Consider the following 23566-nt stretch of genomic DNA (forward strand, 5'->3'; position numbering starts at 1 on the left):
AAATGGGAGCGGGGGGGGGGCGGCTTTCAATCCCACATCCCTGTCCTGCCCCACCTGAGCAGCTGCCGGTCAGAGCAGCCAACCCTCGGCTGCCCTAGGAGGAAGGCTGTTTTGATGAGAGATTTGTGAAATCAGCACTCAAACCACATCTGGGTTTTCTTTCTTTTTTTTTAAGAGACAAGACAGCAGGGGAGGAGGTTGTTCAGAACACACAAAACAGAGGCCGTGTCGTCCTTGCCATCGTCGCTACGTGTGAGTAAACGGCCCTCCCTGTGGAGTGACTGTCGGCCACCAGGGGGCGCAGCGGCTCCACCAGGCTGCCAGTAGAAGAGGGTCAGGGTGAGGCCAAGTATCTTCAGGGGCAAAGACACCCGCCACCCTGACCCCCTTGGCCTGAGAGATCCCCCCCCCCAGGTGGAGAGGGGTGGGCAAGCTTGTGGCATCCCTTTCAGGAAAGGGACAGGGGAACATTCATCAAGCTTGCCTCCCTGGAGCTCAGTCTAGGCACCCCTGCAAAAGCCTATTTATTGCTTTGCAAAGCAGGAGTTGCTCCCTCCCCAGGCAGAGAGGAGAGCAAGCTTCCCTCCCCCCCCCCCCCGCCCAGCACCCAGCAACCCTGCAAAATTCAGTGCCAGCTTCACATCAGACCAGCCCTTTAGTGGGCAGCAAGGGGGAAGACCCCAGCCCCTCTGCCACTAGATCCAGGCCAGCTGGATGTGCCCCCCGCCATCTTCCTTGCCCCTTCAGTGGCCCAGAGGCAGCCCCTTGCCCTGCAGCGAGTAGCCATGAGGCAAACCAGCGCCTGCCCTGTCTGGAGCAGAATGAAGAGGTCCGTGGCTGTTGCCCAGGTCAGTCTGCAGAGTCCCATTGGGCTCCCCCCCTCCTCTCCCTGCCCCGTCAGGCTGGAGGGCGGACTGGCATGTGGAGGCAGGGGGGAGAGGCTTGCTTCTAGGATCCAGGAATGGTGGAGGGTGGCAGGAAGGCGGCAGGAGAGCACCTGTGTCCTGCACTGGCGCAAGCTACAGTCGAAGGCAGTGAAGGGGCAGGGCAGGCTGTGGTTTTGCAGACCGGCCAGCGCCCCTGCGGCACCAGAGTCTCGTGAACAAGCAACGAGGGAGCGGAAGAGGCATGGCGAAGTGTTTCTGGCTCAGGTGAGGAGGCCCATGCTGGCCCAGCCGCTGCTTCTGCCTGTCTCTGGAGGCTGCTGTGGGGCTGGGCAGAGGGGGACAAGGCAGGAGCCGCGAGCGGGGCGCAAGCAGCACCACCCGTGAGTGGGAGGGGGTGCTGCCGCCTTTGCCCATAGAGGCCCCCAGCCCAGTCCGGCAAAGAGAAGCCGCCTCCTAGACGAAGGCCTCCTGGCTCGGTGTGCCGTTGATCTTGAGGAAGAGCTTGGCGTCTTCGCTCTTCTGCCGCTTCTCGCGCTCCAGCCGCCGGCGGAAGAAGATCAGGTAGAGCGGGAGGCAGAAGCCCATCATGCTCGCCCCCAGGAGCCCCACGTTGACCTGCAGGAGGACACAAGAGGCCAGCAGTGTCAGCAGCAGGAGGAGGAGGAGGGCAGAGGAAAGGCTGAAGCTCAGCCAAAGATGAAGAGCCTGGTGGCCAGCAGAAGCCCTGCAGAAGCCGCGGGGTGTGTGTGTGTGAGAGAGGGTAGGGGGTCCCAGCTGTCCAGCACTCCCCCTTTGCCCCGAGATCCTTGAGGTGCCTTTGTACAGCGAGGAGCAGGAGGAGGGTGTGGCGATGGCAGCCAAGGAGCTGCTCCAGCGCAGCAACAGAGCTCAGCCTGCCTGGGGCCTCATCAGTTTGCACAGGGGCTTCGGAGGGGCTGTGGCTCAGTGGGAGGGAGCCCAGGGAGTGCTGGGAACAGGAATGGCCCCAAAGCCCTGCTGCCAGCCAGTGCTGGCAACACTGAGCCAGAGGGGCCAGCTTGGTTAGGCTCTATAAGGCAGCAGCCCCCGTGGTCAGATTCCCCAACACCCAGTGGTGAGGATGATGAGGGATGTCACCTTGAAGCACCTCCCTCCCCCAGCTTGAACCTCTGCAAGCAAAGCGCACTCTGAACAGGGGCTTTGGCTCTCAGGAGCCCCCAGGATGGGGGGAAGCAGCTGAGGGATGTGAGGCCCCCTCCCTGGGCCTGGAGCTGGGTGTTTACCTGTGCAACCTGGATAGGTTTACACAGCAAGGCCAGGTGTTGTTTGGAGGGCAGGATCTGACCCCCTGCTCAGATCTGGACTGGGGGAGAAAGAGCTGGAGGAGATCCCATGTGGCCAGGATTTTGCCCCCACCCCACTTGGGATTATCTGCTTGGGTATCATTTGTTGGCCAACAAGCAAATATCTTCTGGGGGGGGGGGCAGAGCACTCCCGCCTGCCCCTGAAATAGCCTAGGAGAGGGAGGGGGCTCTGCTCTCTTGAAAACCCTTTTGGGGGGTGTTGTTTTTTTTTAAAGGCATTGTGTGGAAGTGGCTCTTCCCCAGGCTGCCTGGTTGCCACTCCTGCTGCAGACCAGCAGCACCCACTGGGGTCTCCCCACAGCAGCTCCAGTTGTAAGGGAAGGGGTCTGTGCCAGCCCCAAACCCAGGAAAAAAACAGAAGCTGGAGATGCCAAGCAGTTACTGAACTGTTTCTTCCCCCAGGAAGACACAGCGCCCACAGGAAGGAGTCCTCTGCTCCTGCTCCCGGGCTCCTGCCAGCCTCCCTCCGGCAGCACTGCGCTGCTGCCTCCCCCCCCCATGATCTGGAAACAGACCAGCGGCTGCCAGCCAGCCCTCAGCTGCTCCCAGGCAGGTGTCAGGTGCTCTGCTGTCTAAACAGAAAACAACGTGGCCTCTGGGAGCCCAGCCAGCGGATCCAAGCAGCCTCATCCACTTCCCAAACAGGCCCTGGAACGCCTTCCAGAGTGGGAGCTGCAGCGGAGAGCCCAGGGCGCCCTGGGGGAGCCTGCAGGGCAGAAGCGGCAGACTTGGCCCCAGAGGAGGAGGAGGAGGAGGCAGACCCTGTCAAAGGCTGTGTCGTTCCTGCACTGCCAGAGGCAGTAAATGCTGGGTGCTGGCTGGGGGGGAATCCCAAGAGGGGAGAGTTGTTGCTGCCCTCCGAGCCCTGCCTGCTTGGGGGCTTCCTCTCTCGGGGGGCGGGCCTGGGTGCCAAGAATTACTGTGGCCCTGTGAAAGAAAATGTTTATAAGATGATGTATAGATGGTATTTGACTCCAGTGAAATTGTCAAAAATGTATAGAACACATGATAAATTATGTTGGAAATGCAGACAAGAAGAAGGAGACTTTTATCACATGTGGTGGACTTGTAATAAGGTTAAGGCTTTTTGGGAAGCAATTTACAACAAACTTAAGATGTTTAAATATACCTTTCCAAAAAAGCCAGAAGCCTTTCTGTTGGGGTTGATGGGAGAAGAAATAGCTAAGAAGGACAAAAGATTGTTCATGTATGCGACAACTGCAGCAAGAACATTGCTTGCTCAAAAGTGGAAATTACAGGAATTACCAACGATTGATGAGTGGCAGACGAAGTTGGTGGAATATGCTGAACTTGCAAAACTGACTGGTAGGGTCAGAAACCAGGATGACTCGAGGTTTCGAAGAGATTAGAGTAAATTTGTGGAATACTTAAGATTGAACCGTGGAAGTTTAAAAACACTAGTAGGACTGGAATAGACCTTTGACATAGTTTAATATGAAGAGATAAAAACTGCGTGTTGAGAATGGACTAGAAAACCTGCTGACGTGAGGGAGGGGAGTCGTAGCTCGGCAGAGCAATGGTGAATGTATTGTATATTAGATATTGAATTGGCTGTAATTTGATATATTTGGAAAAATAATAAAAAATTATTTTTAAAAAAAGAATTACTGTGGCCCCGGGTTTCCTGCTTTTACAAGAGCGCTGCCAACCAGAGGGAGACAGAAGCAGCCAGAATGGGCTGCCACAGAAAAGGCTTCACCCACACACCCACACCCCGGTGCTGTTTTCTCCCAAACCAAAGGTAGCTTCTTGCTTCAAGTCTGTGCAGAGGAACGGCCAAGAGGGGGGTCTCCCCTCCAACTGCTTGTGGCCACTTAAAGATCAGCCCCACCAGCCCTGGTGGGTTTTTCCCACAGGTGAGGGCGAGGAGTGCCTGCGGCTGAGAAAAGCAGCTGGGTGGGGGCATCAATGCTGAGCAGAGAAACGGCTGGAGGGGGGAGAGCTATCGCTCAGGAAAGCCTCCCAAGGCTGCTTTTGGAATTAAAGGGTTTGTCTCCAACTCAGCTCTACTCCAGCTAAACTCATCCAAATGGAAAGTGCTACAGAGGCCAGGTCTACTGATTTAAATGGGTCTCCTGAGTAAGATAGAGCCGGCTGATTGTCCCTTGCCGTTTCCTCTGCACAAAGGCCAGGCACTGGGAGCTCCACTGCGCCAGCCGCCCGACCACTTACTTACCCAGAGAGGGTCTCCTTCCAAGGGCCCCATCATGGCCAGGAAGAGGGGCTGCTGCAGGAGGGCAAAGAGGGCACTGACCAGAGACTGCAGCCCTGTCAAGCTGCCAAATTGCGTGGAGGGGTACCTGCAGGAGAGAGGGGGGGCAAGGGGGCAGTCATGTTTCTGCACTCACAGCCTGGCCATATGGGGTCCTACCCAAGCCCAGCCCCACAGCCCATTACTCTCTGGAAGCAAAGACCCTTGGAGACTTTTCTAAGAGCCCATCAGAATCCGAGCAGAGGCTGAAGGAACAGGGTGAGGAGGCCCCGTCCATATCTGCCTCCAGCAAGCCCTGAAAGGCCCCCTTCCTGCCTTGCCATCTCCCTCCTCTGCTGGAGCCAGTAAATGCCCCTGGGTGCCAGTCACCAGGAGTCACCTTTGGGGAGGGGGCTGCTGCCCTCAGGTCCTGCCACTGTGACCTTCCCTTTGGAGCATCTAGTTACAAAACAGGGTGCCGGACTGGATGAGCCCCCGTGGCCGGATTCAGCGCCAGGGCTCTGCTTATGTTCTTCACCGCTGGCATTCAGGGGCACGGAGGCTCCGAGCAGAAAGGCCCCACGTGGCAGACGCAGCAAGCAGCCAGAAAGCAGGATCTCCCGCAAAGCCCTGCCGCTCCCTGGCAATTCACGCTCCTGACATCCTTCATTCCAGCCTCTCCAGCAGGGCAATTCTGCCCAGTGCAGAGCACAGCTTCTACCTTCAAAGTCTTCAGCAGAACATGGGCAGAGATTATTTTCCCCCTTGCCCAAGCGAAAACGAGGACTAGACGTTTGTGTTTGGAAGCGGGGCAAGCCTACAATCCTCAGGAGTCTGGTTTCCACACCATCAAATCCTACGAAAGGCTAAATGCACCGGTCAAATTTAGCTGTCCCGAGGGAATGCTTCTGGGTAACGTGTTCCAAGCTTCCCTAAAGTGGGTGGGAGGAATATCTATCTATCTATCTATCTAAAGACATTTGTGCCCTGAGTCCAGACCTTGGGCCAGATCACTTGCACCCCAAACTAGAGTGCCCTTGGCTAGAAACAACTGCTTTGGACCACAACCCCGCTGGATTTCAACTCTCCACACACCCTGAGCTGGAATGTGGGGCACCTCTGAGCAAACAGAGTCCAGGTTGGGCTCCAAGCCTTGGCTCCCTTCCCACCGCCTGCCCGGGCACGAAGGAGCCCCAGAGGAGTGGCCCAGCCAAGCCAGGCAGATCAGCATCATTGATTGGAAAGTGCTGAAGGCTGGAGGTTGCCAGGAGAAAACAAGAGCCTGGGAAAGCAGGCCAGAGGGCTTCTCTTCCTCCTCCTCCTCCTCCAGTTGAGCAACGTTCAGCTTGGAAAGCCAAGAACTGGAGCTGGACCAACAACTCCCGCATTGATCATCACGTTCATATACTTCTTTGATTAAAAAACAAACCCAAGGACAAAAACACCCAAGTCAGGTCTAGCTGAGCTGCAGCTGCTGAAACCAGATCTGGTTATGGGTTGAGCGTTGCATGCCTGATAGGCAAGACACAGTTGAGAGGAGAGGACGGCATCCTTGGGCTCCTCCAGAGACTCTGGCCTAGATGGGGCTTTCCAAAGGAAGGGGGGGCATTGTGGTGGAGAGAAGCGTCTGGGTGGCCTATAGAGAGGGCAGGATCCCTGGGCTGGGCCTGCGATTAGGAAACTGTTTTGCTCCCACCAGGAATTCTGCAACCAGAGCAGAGGGTGACATCAAATGGGTATCAGGTGCAGAGGAGAGGATGAAAGCATGTGGGTCATGTTTTGCACCCTCCCCTTGAGCAACACCCAGAGAAGCAGGCCCACAGCCAGCAGCTGCAGCTGCTCATAAGCTAATCCAGGAAGGAGGAGGAGGAGGAGGAGAAAAAACATGACCCAGAAACGGGCTGGAAGGTAGGGCAAGGTGGCTAAGGAAGAGGAGCATCCCCAGCCGGGAACTGGGGTGCCTGTAAACAAAGTGGGTGGCAGCGGAGTCCAGGCGGGTGATTGGGCAAACATACATGGCCAGAGGCCAACTGAGGACTAGACTTACACGGCTGCGTAGAGGCCGCCTACGGCAGAATGGATGAACCCTCTCACGACGGTGTGCAAGATGAAGGAGAGGATCTGGAAGAGGGGGAAAGACACGCAACCCTGAATTCTCACCCCAAGTCACCTTCTGAATGCCCAGCACACACATCCTGCCCCCCCGGCAAGCGCCAACTACGTGCCCATCCCTCTTCCCTCTGGGGAGCTCACAGGGCTGCCCCCCTCCCCTCCACGGGGACCCCCTTCCATCCACTGAAGACGGATCCTCATCACACTCAAACCCAGAGACGTCCCACAAAGCTGACTGTCGGAAGAGAAAGGACACCTGCACACAACGTGGGACACCCTCCCCCAGGAGGCAGCAATGGCCACCAACCAACCTGGGCTGCTTTCAAAGAGGATGAGGCAGATTCATGGAGAGTAGCTGCTACCCCTGATGGGAGGCTCGGCTCTGCCTCTCTGTCGGAGGCAGCAATGCTTCTGAGTGTCAGGGGGAGAGAGGGCTCTTGTGCCCAGGCCCTGCTTGGCCACTGCACGGGCGCCCCTTGGGCAGCCTCATCCAACAGGCCCTTCTGGTGGTCTTATGACCAAGCATCGTCCGACTCAGCACATGGGAGCAGGTGGGGTTGGAGGGGCACCTTGTTCAAACAGGCTGGGAAATGGGGGTCCTGTCCACAGGAGACGCAAGGTCCGCTAAGCCGGAAAACAGGTGAGGCCTGGACTGGCCCCCACAGCACCTCCCGGCCCAGTTCCTGACTCTACTGCGCTGAGCCTTTCACAACTGCTCTCCCTGCCAGCTACTCACTTGTAAAGGCAGGTTGGGAATGAGGCAGGTGATCCCAAAGCCCACCAGCAGCAGATTGGTAAAAGCGAAAGCACGGGTGGCGTTCTCCACCTTCTGGATCTGCCTGTCTCGACGCTTCTTCTTGCTGCCCCTGCAGGGAGAGGGAGGGAGAGAGAGGAACGGAGGGGGGTCAGAGGGGCTTGCAGGGGCCAGTGGGAGATCCGCAAGGGAGGAGGAGGGACGCCCAAGTCTACAGCCTTCACTGCGGCTGGCTCCTCCAGATGGTGTGAGATTCCCAACACCTTGGGAGAGAAGGTGGTACGAAAAAGGGATCAACTAGATCAGGAAATTAGAGGAAGAGCAGCTCCTTTGCATGCAGAAGGTCCCAGGCATCTGCGAGGAGGGGAATCCCTGGAGAGCCACTGCTGCCAGTTAGTGTAGACAGTACTGGGGTAAATGGGCTGAGGGTCTGGCTGAGTCCAAGGCAGTTTCCTGTGCTCCTAAGTCACAGTCACAGCAGTTGGGGTCTGGGCAGACCCCCCAACGCCCCTCAATCCTGCTGCCTGGTGGGGGTCCCTGCTGTGGAGTCTCAATTGCTTGGCAAAGAAAGAGGGGCCACAGGAGCATATGCCCCTCTTTTGGGGCCAGTGACCCACCTTTTACCCACACAAGCATCTGGGGCAGTCGCATCTAAGTTGCTTCACCAGATGCTTGCAGGGGGTTTCGTGCTGCTGCAGACCCACCTCAGACCCTTTGGAGGGGCCCAAAGGCCAATGTTCTACACACACACACACAAGCCCTGGGGTCATCCCAGCAGTGGGCAGCAGCTGAGCCCCTCCTCCCTGACTGATGGGAGTCCAGCTACAGGTAGGTAGCCGTGTTGGTCTGCCATAGTTAAAACAAAATAAAATAAAAAATCCCTTCCAGTAGCACCTTAGAGACCAACTAAGTTTGTTCTTGGTATGAGCTTTCGTGTGCATGCACACTTCTTCAGATGGGAGTCCAGTAGCTGCTGGAGGAGCTCAGACACTCCCCACTCCTGGGTTGCCCTTTTCCCCAGGAGGGCAGCTGGCTTTGGTGGCAAGCTGGGCAGAGGAGGTCTAGCCACAAGCCCACCGCTGGCTCCTGGCAATAACGAAGACGGAGGCATCTCTCCACATCGGCCTCCAGGCTCTTGGTCTTCCTAGGTCAGCCGAGGTCTGGGCGGACTGTGGGGAGCCTTGCCCTAGTGACCTCAGACTCCTCCCCAGTCTGGTTAGACTCCCACGGGGAGGAAGGAGCTGGGGGTCCCCTTCCCCACCCAGACGGAGGATCCACAGGGCAGTGGGTGCCCTTGTGCTACTCACTGGCTGGGGGTGCTCCCCTCGTCCGCCTCCTCCGCAGCGCCATCCTCACACTCCTTGAGCTTCCAGTCCATGATGTATCCGATGACGGGGGCCGTCATCAGGCAGAGGAGCTGCAGGACTCCGAAGATGGTGGTGTACAGGTCCACTGGAAGGGAGAGAGGAAGGGCGGCGTCAGGGCAGGGCCAGGCGAAGGCCTGCGAGGTTTGGGTGGCTGGAAAGGGGAGGCTGAGAGGGGAGGGCAGCTGGCCAACACGCAAAGGAGGGGCATTGCGTGTTGGCACCATTTGGGGCAGGCAAGCAGCTGGGGTGCATCTCTTTAAAACAGGGAGGGGACACCTGTGGCCGTCCAGGTGCTGTGCTCCTCCAGCAGCCAGCATGGACGGGGGTGATGGGAGTTGGAGTCCAGCAGCCTCTGCAGGGCTACAGGTGGGCTCTTCTCTCCTTTGTGTAACACTCCCATTCCTGAACCCAGGCGCCTCCTTGGTGGAGGGCTGGTGAGCAGCAAGACCCAGCCCCCTGAGGAGATGCAGCCACAGCCCCCCAGGAGTCTGAGTGCACCAGACCAGAGTCTGGAGAGGTAACTGGGGGGTCAGGAAGCCCAGAGTGAAGGCCAAAAGGCTGCCCACCCCCCCCCCCAGCAGCGCTTGCCAAGCAGCGAAGCCCCAAGAAGAGAGGAGGGGTGGGAGGGGGTCGGCCTGGCATCCGCTCAGCTTCAAGCCCCCCCCCCCCAGCCAGCCGCCCGCCTGCCCACTTGCTCGCTCGGCTGCGCTTCCCCTTCCACCCCCCGCCCCCCCCCCCGAGCCTCCCTGTTGTTTTCATGAAAGCGCCTCTTGATTTATCTGCCTCGCGGATTCCAGATTTAACAAGCCCAAACTGGATCTCGGTGCGCAAGACACAAATGGTTTCGTCCTGTTGTGCAAAAGACAAACAACCAGCTCATGGAAATCGCTCCCTTTCCTGGCTGGCTGGCTCCCTTCCAGCCGCTATAAATACAGGCCTTGAGTCAGAGGCGCTGAAGCTCACAAGCACAACCGCCCCCCCCCCAGTGACACCCCGTCAGCTGCTGGGCTTCTCCCTTCACCCTGGGGAGGTCGAGGAAGGGAAGCAAGAGCCAGGAAACGCCACCCCCACCCCCCAGCCAGCAGCAGCAGCATCACAAGCCGCAGCTGACCAATTTTTTCTCTCCCGCAAACCAGAAACAAAGAGTTGTCGGGACATTCTGAGGAACTGAACTCAGCTACCCCTGAGCCGCAAGACACCCAAGGGTGTCACGGAAACATGGCCGAAATTAGCCCTGACATTCAGCCGGTGGCTGCCCTCGTGGAGAGGGGAGTCTGCCAGCCTATGCTAGGAAATGAATTAATGCTTAAGCCAAGAAAGAACTTAGCATTTGAAGTTGAGAGTGTGCAAATATATCAAATCTTTGTGAAAAGAACATTGTGAAGAAGAAGACTAGATGTTCTAGTTTAGAGATGTAACATGTAAATTTGTATGTATCAATATACAGTAAATCCAAAATTTACTGAAGAAGCCCAAAATTGTCCGTGGGCGAAACAGGGGACAAACGCCGGCACCCTGTCTATTGTGCGTCACATCGTCAATATTCCCTCTGATTGGACTTACTTTCATCTATTAACATCTGTACATATCATCTGACTGGATCTATTTTCGTCAATATTTACAGGAGCCTGGCTAAAAACATTTAAAGACTGAAATTGTCCTGTTGTACCAATTTGAATGAGTTTTCTGTTTGTGGCTTCTTTGTTTGACTTTTTGACTTTTTGCATTGCTTTCCTGTTGATTGGAATACCAATATAGAATTCTATACGTGGAATGGTTTAGTAGATTTGTGTGCGCCGTTTCTGTGCTGCTGATTGTATACTGATTTACCAAGAGTATTGGCAGCATAGGCTTATTTTTTCAGCCTATGCTAGGAGGCACAACCAGGCCAGCTGGACCCTGGCTGGCAGCAGCAGGTCCCGGCAACACCCAAAGGCCCAGTGGAGAGAGAGGAGTCTGCAAGGAGCACCTCACAGCGTGGCTTCCTGAGCCCCCCACCCCCACCCCCGGCCACAAAATGCCCTAATTTCACCCTGTGCAGGAACCACCCAGTGGCAAAGCTGTCCTGGGTGGCCAAGATGACAAGCGCATGTGAGTGCCACACTCCTCAGTGGAACGGGTGCGATTCCTGACACTGAACTGAAGAGTGCTGTGCCTTTGAACGATGGGGCTGTCCCCAAAGAACCCTAGAAACTGCAGTTTGTTGGGAGTGCTGGGAATCACAGTTTTGGGAGTAGCAAACTACAGTTCCCATGACTCTCTGGGAGGTGACCCTGGGAACTGTTGGCTTCCAATGCTCCTCAAGGCCCGAGAAGAAGAGTTTGGATTTGATATCCCGCTTTATCACTACCCGAAGGAGTCTCAAAGCGGCTAACATTCTCCTTTCCCTTCCTCCCCCACAACAAACACTCTGTGAGGTGAGTGGGGCTGAGGGACTTCAGAGAAGTGTGACTAGCTCAGGGTCACCCAGCAGCTGCATGTGGAGGAGCGGGGAAGCGAACACGGTTCACCAGATTACGAGTCTACCGCTCTTAACCACTACACCACACTACACAAAGGACCTCTTGGGAGGCCACCGGCGAGTCAGGCAGCTTTTTATTTGAGAAAGGGGCTTAGAGAATATTTCAAAGCATGATTCCATTCGCGTGAGGCTGCCGGGCGGCTGACTCTGTGCAGGCGGGGGGGGGGGGGAGAGCTGCACCCACCTGTCTGAAGATCCCCGTCCACCAGGAACTCCAGGATGTTGTTCATGGCGCCCATGTAGAAAATGAGCCTCAGCTGCGTGACGCACATGGTGACCAGGCTGAGCAGCAGGATGGGGCTGAAGACGCTGTGCATGAAGGACGGGGAGGCTGCGGGAGGAGGGGGAGGGAGGAAATAAGGAAGGGGGTTGGCAGCTCCTCCCTGGGAGATGCCAGTTGCCCCCTGGGCCACTTGGCCAGCACAGGGTCACCGAGGCAGCTCCTGCTAGCCGGGGCCACCTGGCCATCCCAAAGAACACTGCGAACGCGTGGCCTCAGATCAAAATGGCCCACACAAGTGAAGGAAGCAATTTCCCCGCTGCGCTGTCCGTTTTGTGATACTGCTTTTCATGTTGCTTTAAGCTTTAAATTTGGTGCAGGTTTTACTAAAATTGTGCTTGTTTTATTTCTGGACACCCTGTCGGCGACCAAGTGGGGCTTGCTGAATATCTGCACAGACAAAGGAAGTGCTCCAACATCAGTAAAGGTGCAGAGAACTCTTCCCCGTGTCTTTCATGGTTTGGTCAACTCCTGCCAACCCTCTGGAAGAGAGAGGGAAAAGGCCTTGGGGCTGGGCAGGGGGCCATTTGCTCCCTGGGGGAAGGAGGAGGAGGAAGAGTAGACCTTGGCCCTTCCCAGGACGCCCCCACCCAGTCCTTCCTCCGAGGGAGCTCTCACTGGACCTTGCATCACCAGAAACACACAGCAGTAAAACAAAGTTGCATTTCCACATGAGGGGGGTTGGCAGCCCTGACAGCTCTCTCTCTCTCTCTCTCACACACACACACACACACACACAGGACCATCTCGCTGGTTGCCCCACCTGCGCTGTCTGCCTCGCACTTGACTTCCAGGTCCACGGTGGAGAGGCATAGGTTCTTGCTCTCCTGCAGGGCGGCCGCCTCCTTTGGGTTCTTCATGGAGCCGCCCACACTCAGGCGTCGTCCCACCGTCGTCACCTGCTTGTAGAACTGCTTCCCGGTGATCTTGTGGTCGAATCCCAGCCAGCTGAACTTGATCTTCACCCTGTCCAGTGGGAAGAAAGAGGGCAGAGGAGGGTTGGGACGTCTGCCTGACCTGGTGCCCTACTTGCAGCATCTGGGCTGGGCTGCTGACGGGAACCCGGTTCGAGGGAGCATCTGCCCCGGCCTGCCTGCAGGGAGGCGAGGCGTCGGCCACCCCGTGACTGCCACAAACTTCTCATTTGCCGAATCCCACCCCAAAAGAGTGGCGGTTTGGAAATGCCCTGCCTGCGTCCCCAAACACCCACCCACCCCTGGCTGGCATGAAGCTCTGGAGAGGCCTTGCTCATGTGTGCAACACAATACCCTTGGCATATTTCACTTGCCATGATTTTAGGGTTGTGTCATGGAAGTAATGTGGAAATGGCCCTTGCAATGCTACAATTCTACGATTCAATGCACTGTGGTGGACGAGGTGAAAAATTCCCAGGAAGGGCCACCACACATCCCAAGGAAAGCCTTGGGGGGGGGTCTCAGAAGGGCAGCCAAGGGTCCCCCCCCAACACACACACAAACAGGACTTACGTGTAGTCCATGTCTTCTGGGCCTGGGAAGGGCTCAAGGGGCCAGTTGACGAAGCAGTTGAAGAAGACAAGACCTGCACAGGAGGCCCAGACAACCAGGATGAGGATGAAGGAGACGCCAAAATCATAGATCACCTGGAGGGGCAAAGGGAGGAAAGGCAGCCATCACCAGCCAGGCCCTTGGGGGGGGGGCACCAGAGCCAGCGACAGCAGCAGGACCCCCTCCTTCCCCATGGGAGTGTCCCAGGTCAAAGGCATTTGCAATGGAAGAGTCAGGATGTCAGAGCAGAAGCACAGAAGATGCTCCACTATTTTTCTGACATGGAATTTCCGTAGGTCATCACAATCCACCTCAAAGGGGATGAGACAAATGTATGATGGGGGGGGGGGTGTCTATCAAGAGGTGTTTGCCATGATGGCGAAACAGAGCAGCCCCACCAGCCGAGGGGCCCGTTCCCCAATGCCAGATGCCGGGAACGAAAGGGTAGAGCACTGGGCCTGTTCCCCTGACCTCCTGGCTTGGGGGTTTCCTGTCCCATGTCAGGCCTCAAGGCCAACCGCACAGCTCGTCCGGCCAACAAAAAGCATCCTCCCACAGCTGGCATTTGGGAGTCTGGGGATTTGGAACCGGATTCCGCACCCGCTGCCCCAAATGTCTCGTTTCCGTCCTGCTTTTTCTGTCCAAGGACATGCAAATCAATTTGCAGTAAGAGGCCCCTGGTATAATATGCCCTCTTCCTGCAGATTCCTCTGTGGAGAGTCAAGCTGGGCATGGCTGCCTATTCTGTCAGCCACAAGTGGGTGAAAAATATGAATTCTGCTTATACTCCTCCAGTTTATTTGTGTATTTTAAACAACCCCTTCACATTCTCATAATGGGGCCATCGGAATCCTAGGAAAGCTCATCTCACGTCACTTCACGGTGGCATTGAGGTTTTTTTTTGGGGGGGGGGGTCAGTAGCAGGAAGCTGGCAGAATGACTGAAATGCCAATGCTGGTTACTGATCATTCCCCCATTGCTCTCTCAACAGACGGCATCCCTTTTTTTGCAGGGGGGGGGCAGACAGTCAAATACCTCCCCCAGAGAGCCATTCCCTGCATTTGCCAAGGGACACCCCTCTCCCCAGCAGCGTCACTCGTCTGCATCACTGGAAAAGGACCCCATCCGCCTCCGGCAGCAACAAGCTGGAGCTCCGAGCCAACATACCTTGACTCCTGGGAAGGTCACAGCCGACGAGGCGTAAGAGCCAATCATGAGGGCAATGAAGGTGGAGCGAAGGTCGCCAAACATGTTGGGCAGCTGAGAAGGAAGGAATGCAGGAAGAAGGGGAAGGTTAGGGCAGGTGGGCTGTGTGGGGAGGAAAGGAGCCTGTTTACTAGGGAGCAAAAACCAGGGGGGCAGGAGGGCGATGCAGTTGTTGCCAGGCTCATCAAGAGCCTTCCTAGGGTAGGTTTGGGAGGGGGGGGTGTCTCCATATCTTGTGGTATCCAATGCTGGAGGCAGATTTGCTTCCCCCCTTTTAAAGAGTTAAAAGCCGCCTGAGAGCACCGTAACCTCCTGGCGTCCCCACAGAGTTTGCAGGCTTTCTGCTACCATTTCAAATGCTTGCAAGCCAAGACGGGTGTCCAACCAGCAGGAGGAAGGCCCCCCCCACAAGCCCCTTTCAGTCCCCTCGGAGCTGGAAGAAGTTGCTTGCCAGGGAACAGGAAATTCATTCGTTTACCGAATTTGTATCCCGCATTTCCCCTGGAGATCACAGGGTGGTTCACAATGTGAAAATACAAAATGAGAGCACAAAGTACAGTGCCCCCCCCAAAAGCAGCCACACCAGGTACAGCCAGCAAGCCTGACGGGCCAGGAGGCGGCTCAGCAGACAATAATTATTATTTATACCCCGCCCATCTGGCTGGGTCGGACAAAGAGACCCTCCCTCTTCCGAGGCAAGGGACAAGGTGGGCTGCCAGACAGGGCCGTAGCTTTGCAAGGCTCGCTGTCTGCACGCACTCTGTTGCCCTCCACAACCCACCCTGGGGCATCCTCGGGGGACCAGAGCTGTCCCTTGACACGCAAGCTCAGAATATCCACCCTGGCGACAAGTGGGGCAAAGACTCTCCCGGGACACCAGGCTTTCTGTTTCAAAGCCTTTCCCCTCCAGGATCCAAGTGAGAAAATGCCACGGCTTGTTTGCCTGCAGAAGGCTCTGGGTTCAAAAAGGGCAGCTGCCGTCAGTCGGAGGAGAGAGAGCCCAGAACGAATGGTGCAAATGTGCTGACTCAGCCCAGGGCAGTTTCCCAAGTGTCACAACAACTTGCCCTGGGCTCACCCTCGTGGGAAGAAGATTGCAAAGGCCGGAGCAAGTCTGTGTGGAGGAAGCCGGGGGCAGTGATGACGAAGGAACCGTTCCAGGCTGCCTTGCCTATCAGAGGCTGCTGTGCCAACAAAACAAGACCTGGATGTGCACGTACGTCTCAGGTCTTGTCCTTCCCCAGTGGTGGCTGAATGTGCTCTACTGTGTTAGGCTGCGTGCAAGAGGCCCAGCAAGAAGCTGGAGGGGGCATTGTCCAGCCAGCTGCCCCCACTGAGCCTCTGAGCAAATGGCTGGCTGGCTGGCCTGGCACTTGACCTCTGGAAGCCACACACCAGCCCTGACTCAGAAACGCAGTCCAGTGGAACGTTACAGTAAATGGGACAATTTCCTCCACGAACTCCGGTGCCCATTTTGTGCCCCTCTCAGCCCTGCCCTCGGCCACCCTGCAGCTTCTGCACACCAAAGGAGCCGGGCACACTCGCCCCTTCCAGCCCTGAGAGGCTGCAGTGGGACAAGCAGCCCTACAGGGAGCTAGCAGGAGAAGGAAGCACCACTTTGGAAACAGAAAAACAGCTCTGTCTGGGCAAGCAATGGCCAAGAGAGAAGATATCTTAGCCTTGCATGGAAAAGAGAAACCAAGTTGTGAAAGGAACTGGCCGGGGAGGGGGGAGAGGAGACACACACACACAAAAACACACACACACACACACATGTGAGACTCTGATCTTCCCTGCTCAGTCAGCCTTCCCCAGCCTCCAGATGTGTTGCGCCATGGCTGCCATCCGCCCCCACCAGCTGAAGAGACATTTCACTGGCTGCCCATCTGAAGGGGACACAGGAGGCAGGCCAGAGACTAGGACGTTCTCCGCCTCCCCCCAGCTCAGAGGCCTCCCCCCTCAACATGCCCAGAGAGCTCTGGCTGCTTTTTTCCAAAGGCTGCCTGCGCTCCTGTTGCAGCTGCCTGTTTACACGGCTGAGAATATTCCTGCTGTGAGGATCTCTCTAGCAGGAAAGGGGGGTGGTGGCAGTAATGTGGGGGGGGGGAGCTTCCACCTGGCTCTGTCCAGTCCCTCGCCCCCCCCCCCCGCCTCTCTAGCTGCAGCGCTTTGGATGCAATGCAGCAGCCGGGTCCTTAAATAACCCCAGAGCAGACGAGGCGAGCAGCTTACAGATTTGTTCTGCGTTCAGAGAGGGGAGGGGAAGAGCAAGCTGGCAGCCGCATCCTGGACTGCACTGCAGTGCTGTACGCCACCCATAGTGGGGGTTGAGGCCCACCCCTGCAGGAGGAGAGGTGCTGGGGGGCTCAGGGATGCCTGGAGGGAAAGCACCCCAGGTAAAACCTGTCTGAGCCCCTCCAGTGGAAAGCAGATCATCTCCTGGGTTTAGGGACCCCACCAGGTCCCTTCCGCTCAGAGGAAGCCCTGGCGTGGAGGGAGCACACAGCCTAGGTCCAAGCAAAGCCCATTCAGGCCTGGAAAAACTGACAACTCCCCCCCTCAAAAAATACCCCAATATCCGCTCTCCAGACTGTTGCACAGCCAGAGTCAATGGGTGCTGGGGGGACGGGGGAACCAGAAGATTTGGGAACACAGAACCAACCTGGCAGCCCGTTCCTGTTCTCAACCCAGTTTAGGGAAGGGGACCGCTTGGGAGTGTGCAACCACATCTTCATTTCCAAGAGACTTTGGTGCAACAAAACCACGGGTGGGAGGGGGGAGGGGAGCCTGAGAATGCGCAAGATTCGGGAGAAGGAAGTGAAGCCTTGAAGACAAGCGGGGGAAACAGCCCTGGGCACCAGTTGCCTCCACTTCCTCAATGAGGCAGATTCATTCGCTCTTCCCATTTTGAGGTCCCTGAAAGGATGGGGGGTGAAGGGGAGGCCAGGCAGGGAGTCTGGGGTGAGGGGGCACCAGCTGCCAGGACAAGGGAGCCCCTCCCGTCCTCCCAGCGCACTCTCTCTGCACTTACCGTGAGCGAAGTAAAGGTCATGCACATCCCCCCAAAGCCGTTCAGCGCCAGGGAGATGAAGATCAGCACCGACAGAGCTGAGGAGGGAAGGAAGGAGGGAGGGTAGAGGTCGTCAGTGGGGCAGCAGACCCACCAGCAAAACCCCCTAAAAGGCACCAACGGCTTTCTAGCTCAGCCCCAGCTTTGCGAAAGAGGGAGGGGGCCGGCCCTGCCAGCCCCCCAGCTCCATCCCACACGCAGAGTGCCGAGATTCCTTTTGCAACGGGCCGTTCTTCCAGGGACTGAACTCAGGACCCTCTGCCCTGCCACTGAGCTGTGGGGTCCTTTCCCCAAAGAGATAGTGAAGATTCTAGTCCTTGTGGGTTGGTTTCTGTTTGATAGTTATGCTTCATTCTTTTATTGGTGGGCTATTTGAAAATGAGACTGCAGTTTTAATTTTGAATTTTTAAATTTGTATTTTAATCTGTATTTTAAATTGATTGTTTTTATGTTTTGCTGTGATTTTAATTAGTGTTAGCTGCCCTGAGCCTGGTTTTTGGCTGGGAAGGGCGGGGTATAAATAAAATTTTATTATTATTTTTATTATTATTATTATTATTATTATTATTATTATTATTATTATTATTATTAAATGAGAACATGAGCAGAGCTGCCTTTTACTGCAGGCCCATGTAGCTGTGCATCTGCCCAGACCAGCAGCAGTTTCTCTGGGGTCTTTCTGATGCCAACAGCTGCAGTCACCTGGTCCTTCTGTAACCGCAGAGGCGGCTGCCGGGGCTAGAACCAGAGACCTCCTGTGCTGCAAGGCGAGGGCTCTCCCCACAGACCTATAGCCCCCCCTAGCTTTCAGGCAGGGGCCTCTCTTGCCCCTTTCACAGGAGATGCCCAGGACTGGACCCCTGGTAGATGTGCCCTTCCTCACATAGCTGGAGAATGAAAACCCCTCCGCTCTCAGCTGCTGCCATGTCTGATCATTTAAGGCCAAGGCAGCGGGGGTGGGGGGTGGGCTTTTCACCCTCCAAACATGGCTGAATTCTGTCCAATCAGCCTCACTCAGGATGGCCAATGCCCAGGGAAGATGGGAGCTGTAGTTTGGAAGCGTCAGGAGAACTGCAGGCTGCTCACCCTCGATTCAGACATGCTCTTAACCAGCTTGGATTCTCACATGAGGATGCCACCCAAAGACAGCCAAGGCCACAGAAGGTGGAGTCCAGGTTGGAGGCAGGAGTGCCATGGCTGAGCAGGACTGGGCACAAGCCCCCACCCCACCCGACAGCCCCTGGCCCACAACAGCCTCCCCCTCCCCTAGAGACAGGGTCCCGGTCCCATCCCCGTCCCCCGCAAACCACTAGGCGACTTACAGTCCGGGTTGCTGGCTCCATAGGCGATCATGACACAGGAGACAGAGAAACAGGCGCTGCAATGGAGAAAGAGGCAACTTATGAGAAGGATTGATGGGGTGGGGGGCATGTCTGTCTTAGTGCAGGGACACCCCAAGCCAGCAGGTATGGTTTTCCTACCTTGGTCACTTTTTCTGATTCCCCCCCAATTAATGGAGGCTGAAACAGGAAGACGGATTGACACAGCCTTCGTTCTTTGCCCCTCATTCCCCTTCCCCTCTTCCTCTCTGGTCTGCTTTCCAAGACATCTGTGCTGGATCAGGGCAAATGCCAAACTTGCAGAACATGGGGAGCCCCACAGGCCGACACACAAGGCAAAGGGGGGGGGGGAGTGGTGGTGCCAGCTGAGTCCAGCAACACCTGGAGGACACAAGGTTGGGGGAGGCTGGCCTGTTTGCAGGTTCACCCCCAGGAGAGAAGGACGCTCCCCCTTCCTCTGCTGCAAAGCAGGAGGCCAACTTTTCACCACTGGTTTGCTCCTGTGCTTTTAAGAGCAGCCTGACCTGCAGACAACAGCAAGTGGAGCTTCCCACAGCCTGGAGATGAGCAGGACTCTACAGACCAAGCTGCGATGGTGCTTCTCCCCCCACCCACCCCAGGCTACTTAGGAATCTCAAGAGCTCTGCTCTTTGCCTTTAATCCCACCCCCCACCCCCAAAAAAATCAGGAGTCCCAGGTGCTAGACCTGGCAGCCCTGCTTCCAAATACCAATTCTGGTGCACAAAGGCTGTTTGTGGGACTCTCGCAGGCAGTGGGTCGGTCCCTGAGAGAGCAAGATGCTGGGCTGGGTGGGCCATGGGCCTGATCCTGCAGGCTGCTCTTTATGTTCTCTTTATGAGTGATCCTTAGGCACTCATAAGAACGTCAGAAGCAGCTGGATCAGGCCAAAGGGGACCCACCTGGTCACATCCTGTCCTCAAAGGGACCATCCAGGCAGCCCCAACAGAAGCCCCAAAACAGGGCTTTAGTGCAAAAGTGACTCCTAGCAACTGGTACTCAGAGGCAGACAGCCTCAGACAGCGGAAGGGAACACACAGCCACAGTCGCCACTGGATAGCAGACATTCCTGCCCAAATTTGCCTTATCCTCCTCTAAAACCATCCCAGTTGCTGGCTGTCGCTGCCTCCTGCAGTTGGGGGGGAAACAAAGGCTCAGAGAAGGGAAAACACACACAAACACAAACACAAACACACACAGGTGGGTAGCCGTGTTGGTCTGCCATAGTCGAAACAAAATAGAAAATTCTTTCCAGTAGCACCTTAGAGACCAACTGAGTTTGTTCTTGGTATGAGCTTTCGTGTGCATGCACACGAAAGCTCATACCAAGAACAAACTCAGTTGGTCTCTAAGGTGCTACTGGAAAGAATTTTCTATTTTGTTACAAACACACACAAACACACCCTAAGGACCAGTTCTGCTTCGATTCAGGAAACCTCCAGCCTGGGTCCAGCAGGCATGGTCTGATGCCCGGGGGGGGGGGGAGGAACCACCGCAAGACCCCTGCTCAGGAACCCAATAGCCCCCTGGCTCACCTTCCTAGCAGCCGCAGCTTGCGGGGGCCGTACTTGTCCATGACGATGCCCAGGGGCAGGGTGATGGCGCTGAGCAGGAAGGAGCCCACGGTGAAGGCTAGGTTCAGCATCTCGTCCTGCTCCTTGCAGATCAGCCAGCCGTTCATGCGCACCTCAGGCTCCGGGGCCGCCAAGGCCGCCGCCACCGTCCGGTTGCCCATCGCCAGGGAGGAGTTGGCAGGACTGGTGTGCGCCGAGCTGGTGGAGTTCTCTGGAGGGAGATGAGGGGGGGTCAGCCCAGGCGGCAGCAGCCATCGCAAAAAGAAGGTCGGCCTCTCAGGAGTCTTCGGGACTAACAGGGCAGCTGTAGCAGAAAACCTCCAGTGGCCAGAACTGGCTCCATTAGGAGCAGGAAGCTATCCAGTGATCCATCTGGCTCAATGTTGCCTGCACGGACCGGCAGCAAAGGCTCTCCAGGAATATATAGAGGGGCCAGAGCTCAGTGGCAGAACATCTGCTTGACAGGCAATCTTCCAAAGGACCAGGAACACAGGGAGCTAGAGGCCTTATACAAAGTCGGACCCTTGGTCATTCGAGTTCTGTGCTGTCTACACTGGCTGGCAGCAGCTTTCCAGGGAATCTTTCCCAGCCCTACCTGGGGACGTCGGCGGGGATTGAACCCAGGACCACCTGCTGCCCCTGAGCTACAGCCCTTCCCCAAGCAAGAGACCCTTCTCTGCCTGCAGCTGTGGGAAGCTGCTGCCGGCCAGTGTGGGAAATACTGAGCAATACGGACAGACTCTGTTCAATGACCCAATCTGGGAAGTGCTGCTGCTGCAGCTGTGAGCTCAGAGGACCACAACACACACACACACACACACACCCCTTGCTCAGAAGCATTTCACACCCAACAGCTGGCCAATGCCCACCCCCCTTTCCCCCCACCCCAAAGAGGAAGGCCTCTATTGCCAATGGCTCTGTGCAAATATTAACTAAACTCAGACACGCTCCCTCACCTGGGCACCCACAGAGCAGCTCAAGCATGCAGGGTGGGGGGGGAGGGTCCTCCTGACCGAGAAGGAGAGGCAGGAAACAGGTGGAGGGAGAAGGACAGACTCTGCCAACGGGGGGAGGGGGTTAAGAGAAAACCACAGCAGCCACTGGCAAGGGAGGGGGGCTGCCAGTTGGAGGCTGCCCGTGACCTGAGCTCCCTCGGCTGCAGCTCAGTCACACCAGTTACCAGTTGAGCGCAGGGCTGGCTTTGCAGGAGCAGCTGCCTCACCACAAACAGGGGACTGTTTGTAGTGGAAACACACATCTCAGCAGGGGACGCTCTGCCGTGCCCTTGAGAAGCCCCGGCTCAGGTGACAGGCACTCCTACCTGGCACGGCCCTGAGGGCATCGAGGGCACGGAGGATACTCAGCCCAAGAACCTGCGGGCCAACCTAGGGTGGTGGGGACAGCTCTCCGGAGAGGGCTGGGCCTGTTTCCAGCAGCCCCAGCCCCACAGCCAAGGCGGGGGTCTCAACAGCAACACTCCCTACGCAGCAACATTTTGCTGCAGGCCCCACTTGTGCAGGAGCTTGGCTGCCATTTTTAATCCCACCCAATCCAGTCCGGGCCCTTTGTTGGTCTTTTACTGGTCGTGCCACATTCGTGCTCAGCCCTGGCTTGTTAACCCTCATTGGTTAGCCCCAGGCCCAACCAGGAATCTCCTTGGGGGTTTCTACTCCTCAGTCCTCTTTCCCTGCAACCCACTAATTTACTACTGTCTGCGTAAAAGCATAAGGAGAGCCCTGAGCAGCAGCTGGATCGGGCCCAAGGAGGCCGACAGCGTCCAGCCAGGTGCCCCAAAATCGCCCCTCTCGTGGTTCCCAGCCACAGGCATTAGTCAGGTGTGTTACACACTGTCTCCAGGAGGAGTGGGAGTGCACAGCCATTGTGACTTAACTGGCTCCCTGTCCACCAGAGAGGGGTTCCCTCTGCCCAACGGCTGCTCATGCTCCCCCAGGAGTCCTGGGTGGGTGTGACTCAGGCTACACACAAGCACAAACCACCACAGACTTCTTTTACATAATGACAACAGGTGGAGAAGTTACAGCCAAGTTCCAGTGGCCGACTTTAATGGAAAATATACTGGTTGGGGAGGGGACACACCAGAGTCGTCCCCCCCATGAAAAGCTCCCCACTTTGCATTCTGAAGGCGCCAGGATGTTGAATCTCCATCACCCTGCTGTTAAGAGGATCTCAGGTAGCAGGTGATGCAGAGGGCTTAGCGCTGAGACTCTGGAAGCCGAGAAGGCAATAAACCAGAGCTGGCTGGATCAACAAACAGCCGTCTCCCTCCCCACCCCACAAACAGAATGTCCCCCAGCCACAATCCGGGCAGGCCAGGCTGCAGCCTCCGGCAGCGTCTGCCTCTTTGACATTCATTAACCCAGGAAGCTGAAGGAGCACAGGGTGATCTCAGCCGCCTGCCTGCCTGCCCAGGGAGGGAAGGGGGGAGAGAGAGCAGACACAGGGTTTGCACAGAGAAAGACCCTCCTCTCCTCTCCCCTCCGCTGCAGCCTTCAGCTCCACTCTGGAAGGAGAAGGCAGGCGGAAACAGCAGGAACAGCAGCAGCCCTGGACACCCAGATAAAAGCAGATAAGGGAAGCAGAGTCAGCAGGGAGAAGATGCTGGCTCAACAGGTTACTAGGGCAACGGGTTAGTGGAGCAACCGATTAAGACTGGGGCAAAGTAGAAGAAGGGGGAAGGGTCCCCTCTGGGGGTGAGGGTGAGGAGGAGGAGCCAGCACCCATTCTGGATGGTCCAACCTGGCACAGCAGAGGCTGGAGGTCTCACAAGGAGCCATGCGCCTTTCAGGACAGCCCCACACAGCCAAAAGAGGCGCAGCTGAGGGATGGGGCTCCCTTTGGCTGTGACCCCACCACACCTTGACCCTCGCCCTCAGGACTCCACCCTTCCTGCCCTGTGCCTTGGCTGCGTTGACTCAGCAACCTCAGTTTCTCTTTTCTGGCAGAGGGAGCCCAGTTTCCTGCCTCCGGGAGCTGAAGCAGCAGAAGCCGCAGAGGGCAGCTCAGCAGAGCCAGGAAACCAGCCCAGAGCAGAGTCACTCCTTGCGGGACCGCCCTGGGCCTCTTGCTTTCCATACCAAATCTCTGCCTGGCTCTGGATGGGGCATTTCTTCAGAGCCAGTGAAAGATTGACTTGGCGTCCAAAGGGCAGTCCTGACCAAGCCAGACGGAGCAACAAAGAGGAGACACACACACACACACAATGCTGGGCACCCGCAAGAGCCCCTGGAGGCTGCCAGCTTCTACCCGACTTCTGCCTCCTCTTACAACTGTTGCTCCCAAGGACGGAAACCAAGGACAGCCCTGAGATAGCAAGGCTGACGTGCGCACAAGACGGA

At 56.7% G+C, this 23566-nt stretch overlaps 1 protein-coding gene across 2 annotated transcripts in view; it reads right to left on the reverse strand.

Moving 5' to 3' along the window:
* Window positions 1-1308: 1308 nt before the first annotated feature.
* Window positions 1309-23566, reverse strand: part of SLC43A2 (solute carrier family 43 member 2) — a 28136-nt gene continuing 5878 nt past the window's right edge. The window contains exons 2-13 of one of the 2 annotated variants that reach the window (XM_033171568.1): window positions 20172-20421; window positions 18601-18656; window positions 17240-17316; window positions 14170-14262; window positions 12964-13097; window positions 12240-12442; window positions 11381-11527; window positions 8616-8760; window positions 7291-7420; window positions 6490-6563; window positions 4428-4551; window positions 1309-1502 (exon numbers count right to left, since the gene is read on the reverse strand). In XM_033171568.1, coding sequence (XP_033027459.1) covers window positions 1341-1502; window positions 4428-4551; window positions 6490-6563; window positions 7291-7420; window positions 8616-8760; window positions 11381-11527; window positions 12240-12442; window positions 12964-13097; window positions 14170-14262; window positions 17240-17316; window positions 18601-18656; window positions 20172-20421 — 1595 coding nt within the window. In that variant the 3' untranslated portion in view covers window positions 1309-1340. The remainder of the gene's footprint in view (window positions 1503-4427; window positions 4552-6489; window positions 6564-7290; window positions 7421-8615; window positions 8761-11380; window positions 11528-12239; window positions 12443-12963; window positions 13098-14169; window positions 14263-17239; window positions 17317-18600; window positions 18657-20171; window positions 20422-23566) is intronic. The other variant, XM_033171567.1, reaches the window with a different exon arrangement.

This window comes from Lacerta agilis, chromosome 15 (genome assembly GCF_009819535.1).
Source record: "Lacerta agilis isolate rLacAgi1 chromosome 15, rLacAgi1.pri, whole genome shotgun sequence".
NCBI classification, from domain to species: Eukaryota; Metazoa; Chordata; class Lepidosauria; order Squamata; family Lacertidae; genus Lacerta; species Lacerta agilis.